Here is a 9798-nt window from a genome sequence, read left to right as displayed (position 1 = left end):
GAGGATTTCTTACAATTTGAACATGTTTTATTATCCAAAGGGGTAGCTGCATAGGCTTGCAAAGCATTGCCCCAAGAGGGGTTTGTCATCTTGCTCACCTGATTACAGTCATTAAGAAAGTACATGAGAACTTGAGCTACCCAACGCATTCAAGGGTCCCTCTGGGTTCACCAGAGAGGCATGGGAATCACAATAACCCACTTCCACAGCATGGCCACCTCTCCCTGCAGGAATCTGCTGTGTAGACAGACCCCTCTGGGTACTCCCTGCCAAGAAGATAAATCTGAGCTTTCTCAGAGCAGAGCAAAGGCGCTATGAGACAAGGCTTGATTCAGTGGCTTTCCATACATCATTTGTTTGTCTATCTGTTTGGGTTAGCAAACCAGCTCTCAAAGAGCCACTAAAGAGTGGATCAGGAGCAGAACAGACAACAGAAATCCAGAGATAACTGCTGAACCTGACTTCAGTCTTACACTTCTCCTTTCTCCTTTAAATAGGCAATGCGCTTTGTTTGTGTTTGACAGCTCAGTGGTGGCTAAGCATGTGGGGCACAGAATCTTTCAGTTCCACATTGCCTAGTTTCCCAGAAACCAGCCTTAGATCTCTAAGCCACAACAAAGAGATGCCCATTTAGCAAAGTGACCTCCTTTATCCCCACAGGCGCTTCTGTATTTTCAAAATGGTAGGCTGCACCTGAGGGAAACGAAAACATTTTATACTGCCTGCTTTCAGCCTTGACATCGGTCCCTCTCAGACGCGCCTGCTCACGGGGCTGCAAATAAACTGGAAAAATAAGAGCCATAAACAGCCCCACCCTCACATTAGCCAAGCCTTCAACATGTGCTCCCGTAATTAGAGTACTTACTTATGGGAGATCCACTTCCTCCCTTCTTCGGTGAGGCCCCTTCTCCAGACAACCTCCACACTTCCTTTTGGTTAACACAAAGCACTGTTCACGTGCATAATCTGCTTCCAAGAGATCCAGTGAATAGACTCGGCTACACAGGCACTGTGATTGCAAGAGACACAGAAAGATAAGCATGCGTTCACACCGTCCACGTAAAATTGAAATTAAGCTATTTAGGAGAATGAAACTTAAAATTTTGCCAATCAAATTTCATCCCTTTAGTTTTTTTTTCAGTTTGATTTTATTTACTTGAGCGAGACAGAGACAGTGCAAGTGGAGGAGGGACAGAGAGAAGAAGAGAGGGAATCCCAAGCAGGCTTTGTGCCACCAGCGCAGAGCCCCGGCCGGGCTCGAACTCACAAAACCGCCAGATCGTGACCTGAGCCAAAACCGAGAGGCCACGGGCACCTCGGTGGCTCAGTCGGTTGAGCATCAGACTTCATTCAGCTCAGGTCATGATCTCACGGCTCACGGTTCGAGCCCCAAGTCCAGCTCTGTGCTGACAGCGTGGAGGCTGGAGCCTGCTTTGGATTCTGTGTCTCCCTCTCTTTCTCTGCCCCTATCCCGCTGTGCCCCTCCCCCCACTCACATTCTGTCTCTGTGTCTCAAAAATTAAAAAAAAAATTAAAAAATAATGAAAATTAAAAAACCAAGAGTTGACGCTTATTCGACTGAGCCACCTAGGCACCCCGTATTTCATCTCTTTAGAGACTCCCTCTTGAACCACCCCATCTAAGTTTATGTCCTCCTCCTTATCACTTTGTGTATCCTAGCCCTGTTTTTTTTATTTATTTATTTTTTATTTTTTTTTCAACGTTTTTTATTTATTTTGGGACAGAGAGAGACAGAGCATGAACGGGGGAGGGGCAGAGAGAGAGGGAGACACAGAATCGGAAACAGGCTCCAGGCTCTGAGCTATCAGCCCAGAGCCTGACGCGGGGCTCGAACTCCCGGACCGCGAGATCGTGACCTGGCTGAAGTCGGATGCTTAACCGACTGCGCCACCCAGGCGCCCCACTAGCCCTGTTTTTTTAACAGACCTTATCATTTGAAATTCTTTTATTTATCTCTTGGTTTGTTTGTTTATTGCTTGTTTGTAATATTGGAATGTAATCTCCATAAGCAGGAACTTTGCCTAGAACATTTCCTAGCATGTAGTTGGTGCTAAGTAAATGTTAGCAGCTTTAGGTAGAGAGAGATGCTTACACAAACATAAAAAGTTCCCAATTAGTAAGGGAGAAACTATTAACACTGATTCTGTTGTGCCCATAATTCGTGATCCCCAAAGACCACCAGGGAGCCGAGTCCGATGCAAAAGCAAAGAGCCTTTATTGGAGCTAGCTCGAGCTCAATCCCCTACCTGCACGGATGCAGCGGTGAGATACTGGAGAGAGAGAGCGGGTTTCAAGAGCACAAAGGTTTTATAGGGATCATGGCCTCAGCTGATTGGCTGGGGAAAGGTCGTGGCCTCAGCCGATTGGCTGGGGAAGGATCAGCGTCCCGTCACGCAGGTTGCCGGGCGTGGTTTGATCGGGAAGTTTGAACGGGTGAGCGGGAAGTTACTCAAGGGGAGGATACAGAACAAGATGGAGTCGGCCAGCCTAGGTCTGCTGTTTCATTCCCCCCTTGTCATGTATCTTGCGGACCCAATCATGGGACCGGCTGCATTTCTATTTTGTCCTCTCCTGTTATTAGGGGCTTGTACTGAGCACGGAGGACCATTAGTTGGACGGCCCTCACGCAGTCCCTGAGCTGGTGTCTATGATCTGCCCGGTAATGTTTTGGGGGCCGTGGGGACTCCCGGCAGCATGAGCAATGACAAGCAGAGTTAACAGCGGAACCAATATCAGGTGGGTCGAATGCGCTGTAACTTGACCTCGAGCGGGTTGTGTTGGTCCTGATTGACGGCCCATTGTGTGACGAAGTCCTTCCCGATCGAGGAGGGGTCCGCTGGCCGAACGTGGGTGTGATGGACCCAGGTCGCGATGCCGTCTACTTTGAGAGTGGTGGGGGTTGTCAGCACCACGCTGTAGGGTCCCTTCCAGCGCATCTCAAGGGTCTCTCGGTGGTGCCTCTTGACGTAGACCCAGTCTCCCGACCTGTACTGATGAGGTGTCGGGGTCGGGCCAGCGTCGTAGATGGCACGGTGGCGCGGCCAAATGTCCTCGTGCGCCCTCTGCCGCCCTCTCGAGGAAAGAAAAAGTTCTTGATCTTTAAACTCAGCAGAAAGTTCAGCTCGAAGGTTGGGAATAACAGGCGGTGGCCTGCCAAACATGATCTCGTAGGGAGTAAAACCCAGAGTGTAAGGAGTGTTTCTAACCCGGTAAAGGGCGTACAGTAGGAGAGTCACCCGGTCCCTGCCAGTCTCCATGGTTAATTTGGTAAGGGTCTCTTTTAGGGTTCTATTCATTCTTTCTACCTGTCCTGAGCTCTGGGGCCTATAAGTACAATGTAATTTCCAGTTTGCCCCCAAAGCCTTGGCTACTGCCTGCATTACCTGCGAGATAAAAGCTGGTCCATTGTCTGATCCTACCATAGCAGGAAAACCATACCTGGGTAAGATGTCTTCTAGTAGCTTCTTAGCCACCGTCTGAGCCGTTTCATGCTTGGTTGGGTATGCCTCCACCCAGCCAGAGAAGGTGTCTGTAAATATTAAAAGATATTTATAACCATACTGTCCTGGTTTAACTTCAGTGAAGTCGACCTCCCATTGGGCTCCCCGTCTGGTGCCTCTGAGCCTGGTTCCTTTTTTATTTGATGTGGCTCTCGCGTTGGTGAGTTGGCAGGTTTTGCAGGCAGATACAACTTGCTCTATTTTGGTGTCCTGTTGGTGAATCTTGATGCCCGCATGTCGGATTAAGTCTTTTAATTTTCGGGCCCCCATGTGAGTAGACGGATACATGTGCTCTAATACTGAGACTCTGAGCTGGTCTGGCAGCACGAGCTCCTTGTTAGGTGTATACCACCATCCCTTTATCTCCTGGGCCATGGGGAGTTTCTTGATCTGCTGTACCTCCTCCTGGGAGTATTTGGGCTGCTCTGGTAAAACTGGGTTTCCCGGGTCTGGTAGTTGTATGGTCATGGTGGGGACTGAAGTAAGGGCTACTGCCTTGGCTGCCTGGTCAGCCTTTCGATTACCTCTAGCTACCGGGTTATCAGTTTTCTGGTGCCCTTGGCAGTGGATAATGGCCAGCTTGGCAGGAAGCCATAAGGCCATAAGCAGGTCAAGTATCTCCTGCTTATTTTTTATAGTCCGGCCTCCACCGTCAGTAACCCCCTCTCCTGATAAATTGCCCCATGGATATGAGCTGTGGCAAACGCATAACGGCTGTCTGTGTAGATGTTAAGCCGTTTTCCAGCTCCCAGCGTCAGCGCCTTGGTGAGGGCTATGAGCTCTGCTCGCTGGGCTGACGTTCCAGAGGGTAGAGCCTCCGCCCATACGGTGTCTGTTTCGGTGACCACCTCTGCGCCCGCATACCTGTGTCCATCCCGCACAAAGCTGCTGCCATCAGTGAACCAAGTAGCCTCGGCATCAGGGAGGGGCCGGTCGGTCAGATCTGTCCGGAATCCGTGTACTTGCTCTAGGATGCCCGCACAGTCATGTAGTGGAGCACCTAGGTCAGGGTCGGGCAGCAGGGTTGCAGGATTGAGGGCTGCACTGGGGTGGAACCGCACCCGTGGAGGGTTGAGTAGGAGGCTCTGGTAATGAGTCATACGTGTGTTGCTCATCCATCTGTCAGGAGGCTGTTTCAGGACCCCTTCAATGGCGTGTGGGGTCATGATCCAGATCTCCTGCCCTAGGGTCAGTTTGTCTGCGTCCTTGACTAGGAGTGCTGTCGCCGCAATAATTCTTAGGCATGGTGGCCAGCCGGCAGCCACTGGGTCTAGCTTCTTGGACAGGTAAGCCACCGGGTGGTTCCAGGGGCCTAAGGCTTGAGCTAGAACCCCTTTTGCTATTCCCTTGTGTTCGTCTACAAAGAGGTGGAAGGGCTTCGTAATGTCTGGTAGGCCCAGGGCTGGGGCACTTAGGAGGGCCTTTTTTAACTGATTAAACAGTTTCTTCTTTTTCAGTCCATTTAGATGTTTGCCCCTCTTTGGTAGCCTCATATAGGGGCCTGGAGATCTCAGCAAAACCCGGAACCCAGAGGCGGCAGTAGCCAGCCGATCCTAGAAATTCCCTTACTTCCCTTCGGGTGGTGGGAGTAGGGATCTTTAGGACAGTTTCTTTTCTGGCATCTGATAACCTCCGCTGTCCGCCCTCCAGGCTGTATCCCAGGTAACTTACCCTCTCCCTGCATATCTGAGCCTTCTTCATGGATGCCCGGTACCCCAAGGCCCCCAGGGTAGCCAGCAGGCCCTGGGTCCCTCGCTTGCAGTCCTTGGCCGTGTCGCCAGCAATCAGGATGTCATCTACATACTGTAGGAGGGTGAGGCGAGGGTCCTCCCTTCTGTACTCACCCAGGTCCTCATGTAGTGCCTCGTCGAAGATGGTGGGTGAATTTTTGAACCCCTGAGGCAGTCGTGTCCAGGTGAGTTGTCCGCTGTAGCCCTCCTCCGGATCATGCCACTCGAAGGTGAACAAGGGTTGGCTCTGGGGTGCCAGTGGCAGACTGAAGAAGGCGTCCTTTAAATCTAGTACCGTATACCAGAACCTGGAGAACGCCAAGGAGCTCAAGAGACTATATGGGTTGGGAACAGTTGGGTGTATGTCCGTGACCCTCTTATTTACTTCATGGAGGTCTTGTACTGGTTGATAGTCATTTGTGTGAGGCTTTTTGACCAGCAGTAGGGGGGTGTTCCCCTGGCAAGGAACTAGTACCCCTAGGCTTCGTAGTCTCTGGATGTGTGGCTGGATCCCCTTCCAGGCCTCCTGAGACATGGGGTATTGTTTGATCCTTACCGGACCTTCTCCTGGCTTGAGCTCTACCAGGACTGGGGTCCTGTGAGCGGCTAGTCCTATCCCCCCAGTCTCTGCCCAAACCGAGGGGAATTCTTGTAGCCATCTGTCTATATTATTCTCTCAGGAGGGCCTCCTGGTGGAGGCGGTATTCATCCTCTAGTTTCACGGTCAGGACCTGGATGGGGTGGCCCTTGCCATCGGTGACCTGAGGCCCCCCCTTGTCTGAAAGTTATCTGAGCTCCAATCTTGGTCAGTAAGTCCCGTCCTAACAGCAGGTAGGGGCATTCCAGTATTACCATAAAGGAGTGGGATACCCGGCCTGTCCCCAAATCTACCGTTCTTCGGGTAGTCCATGAATACTGGCTCATACCAGTTGCCCCTTGTACCCAGGACTTCTTGATGGCTAGCTTTCCTTGTGGGGTGCGGAGGACCGAATGTTGCGCTCCGGTGTCGATGAAGAAGTCAACAGGGGTCCCCTCCACTTTAAGAGTTACCCTGCACTCGGGGAGAAGGTCCGAACCCTGACTCCCCTAATCACTCAGTTCATCTAGCTCTAAGACTTGTACTCGATCAGTCTTGCTTCCCTTCCCGCCAGCCTTTTTCGGACACTCTCGGGCCCAATGCCCTATCTCCTTGCAGTATGCGCACTGATCTTTCTGCAGCCTCCGCTTCCCCCCCACCCTTGGTGGTTCCTTTACCTCCTCTTGAGTCGCCTGCCAGCTGCCGGAGACGGCGGTCTCGTTCCTCGGGTGAGTCAGCAGTGGTAGCTAGTAGTATGCTGGCCAGGTCTCGAGTCTGCTTACTGCTGGCAGCCACCATGGCGCGAGCCTGCTTGTCCTCAGGAGGCTCCCGGTTATTATATACCTTTTCAGCTACCACTAGTAAGTCCTGCAGACTTTTTTCTCCTGGCCTATCTATTTTCTGTAATTTTTTCCTAATGTCTATGGCTGATTGGTTTACAAAGGCCATTATAACAGCTGCTTTGCTTTCTGGAGCCTCTGGATCCATGGGGGTATAGGTACGGAATGCCTCCATGATCCGTTCTAAAAAGGCAGCCAGAGATTCATCTTTTCCCTGTTGTACATTTCCTACCTTGGCCAAATTGGTTGGCTTTCTAGCAGTCATTCAGAGACCCCCCATTAGAGTCTGGCAGTAGACCCGGAGGCTCTCCTTACCTTCTGCCATGTTGAAATCCCACTGGGGCCGAGTTAAGGGGAAGGAGGCATCTATCTGAGCCTGGTTGGTGGTGGGATTCCCATCTGCGCCTGGAACTAGTTTTCAGGCCTCATTGAGGATTCTTTCTCTTTCCTCAGTCGTGAACAGAACCTGCAAAAGCTGCTGGCAATCGTCCCATGTGGGCTGATGGGTAAAAAGAACAGAGTCTAATAAATCAATAAGCCCTGCCAGTTTCTCAGAAAACTTAGGATTCTGAGCTTTCCAACTGTAGAGGTCACTAGTGGCGAAAGGCCAATAGTGATGGGGCTGATTCCCCTCTGCATCTGGGGGGTCCGGTGGCTCGCAGGGGCAGAATAGTGGAGTCAGCGGCAGAAGAGAATTGCTCCGTCTGAGCCCTTTGTCTGGTAAAGGGTGGGCTTCCCACTGGAGCGTTTCTGCCTCCCGCTCTCGGAACAGCGTCTGCCTCCCCCAGAGGGGGAGGATGGTGTTCTTCCAGCATCCTAGGGGGGTTATATGGGGGAGGAAAAATTAATTCTTCTTCAGTCCCCCCTTGTAGGACAGGGTAGAGGGGTGCTGAAGGCTGGGTAAGACTTTTCTTGTTCTCCTTCTCTGTCCCCTGTAAAGCAAGAATGGGTTTTGGCTCCAGAGGGTGTGGGGCTAGGAAGGGCTTAAGCCAAGTGGGTGGGTCTTCTACAAGGTCCTGCCAAGTGATAATGTAAGGGAGCTGATCAGGATGGCCTGTCTTAGGCCGAGAGATGATACCCCTGACTTGGTGGATAGTAGGGAGGCCAAAGGTCCCCTCTGGTGGCCATCCGACATTGAAAGCTGGCCACTCGCTAGAACAAAAAACTTGCCACCGACCCTTTCAGACTTCCACACTGAGGTTGTTAGCTCTTTGGCTGACATCCTTAAAGTAATCAATCATAATGGTTACAGGGGTAGTCTGAGTCTGTCCCATAACGTCCGTCCAGTAAGTCCACAGAACAAAACAGAGAAACACAGAAACAGACAAACAGAGGGCCCTTAGAAACAATCTTCCACCTCCATGGAAGCAAAACTGAAAGCTAGACAATGGCCTCACGCCAACCGGCAGGAGCGACCCACCTCGTCTCAGACCTTTGAGGGGATTCCACATCCCTTCAGAAGAGAGGATCGGGACATCTTCCAAAACTCCCAGCCTGTGGTCCTCCAGTGTGTCCACTTAGACCACGGCGGGCACTACCAGAATTTCAGAAATGAGTTCACACAGAAAAGACAGGGAACGAACAGACACCAACCGTGGCCAATCAGTCTCTCTGGGTTGGGAGTCCCTCGGGGGTCTTGGGGATCCCGGATGAGACCCCAAATGTTATGCCCAGAATTTGTGATCCCCAAAGACCACCAGGGAGCCGAGCCTGATGCAAAAGCAAAGAGCCTTTATTTGAGCTAGCTCGAGCTCAATCCCCTACCTGCACCGACGCAGTGGTGAGATATCGGAGAGAGAGAGAGAGAGGGTTTCAAGACCACAAAGGTTTTATAGGGATCATGGCCTTAGCCGATTGGCTGGGGAAGGGTCATGGCCTCAGCCATTTGGCTGGGGAAAGGTCGTGGCCTCAGCCATTTGGCTGGGGAAGGATCAGAGTCCCATCACGCAGGTTGCCGGGTGTGGTTCGATAGGGAAGTTTGAACGGGTGAGCGGGAAGTTACTCAAGGGGAGGATACAGAACAAGATGGAGTTGGCCAGCCTAGGTCTGCTCTTTCAATTAGCATGGCAAAATTGTCCTAAGAATTCCAAATATTGGGAAAAAAGGCTTTTGCCTCTCAATCTGTACCCTTTTGTACCATGTGCATTTTTACTATGAAGATATATTTCTTTCATAATGAAAACATAAAAAATAATAAATTTAAATATATGACTATATAAAAATTTGAAATTTGATATGACAAAAAAAAATACCACAAAGTTAAAACATAAACAATGTATTAGGAGAAAAAAAGTTTCATCACAGATACAAAGTAATATAATTCCTAATATACAAGGGAGCATCTAAAAGTTAATTGGAAAAAAAAAGTCAATAGAAAAAGGGGTAAAAAACATGAATAGGCAATTCAGAGGAATGAATTTCCAAGAGGCAAATAAATCAATAAAAATATATTCAACATCATCGATGGTTAGAGAAATGTTAAGGTAAGATGAAATACCATATTTCCATGCATCAGATTAACAATAATTAAAAACAATCAGCATGAATGAGGCTGTGAGGAAATCAGCTCCCCCACATACTTACGGATACAGGGGTGGAGAAAAGGAGTGTAAATTGCTACAATGTTTTGGAAAGTAATTATGCAATATCTGTCAAAATTTAAAATATACATGTCCTTTGGTGATCAATTTTATGGTTTGAACTCTTCCCGGTAGAGATAAACATATAGATAAGAATATGTTCTAATATTGATGCAGCCCAGTTTTTAATGCCAAAACAACCCTAAAATCGCATCAATAGAGGACTAATTAAACAAAGTTTATATACCCACATAACAAAACTTTTAAAGATATTAAAAATAAGTATAGTCTTTATTGGCTAGAGAACTGTTTATAATATGTGAATAGGAAGTTACAGGGCAATGTAACTAATGTAATTAATAATCCCATTTAAACACACACACACACACACACACACACACACACACTATTCCCTTCAAGACTCTAAGCACAGTGTTCTGTACATATACATACATACAAACATGCACACATGTATACACACACAGGCATGTTTTTACGTTTGCATGAGTGTGGAGAAAAACAGGAAATGATATATAAGGCATTGCTAACGCT

At 49.3% G+C, this 9798-nt stretch overlaps 1 protein-coding gene across 1 annotated transcript; it reads right to left on the bottom strand.

Annotated features, from left to right (window-relative positions):
* Positions 1-2306: 2306 nt before the first annotated feature.
* On the bottom strand, positions 2307-8320 carry LOC122475932. Its single transcript, XM_043568064.1, is given in 8 exon segments — positions 2307-4171; positions 4174-4976; positions 4978-5928; positions 5930-6024; positions 6026-6508; positions 6510-7293; positions 7295-7384; positions 7625-8320. Coding segments are annotated over 8 exon segments (5118 nt in total). The 5' UTR covers positions 8119-8320; the 3' UTR covers positions 2307-2753.
* Between the last annotated feature and the right edge of the window lie 1478 nt (positions 8321-9798).

The sequence above is a fragment of the Prionailurus bengalensis genome, chromosome E4, assembly GCF_016509475.1.
Source record: "Prionailurus bengalensis isolate Pbe53 chromosome E4, Fcat_Pben_1.1_paternal_pri, whole genome shotgun sequence".
In the NCBI taxonomy this organism is placed as follows: Eukaryota; Metazoa; Chordata; class Mammalia; order Carnivora; family Felidae; genus Prionailurus; species Prionailurus bengalensis.
Note: the sequence above shows the minus strand (reverse complement) of the source record. Positions and strands in the feature narration are given on the sequence as shown.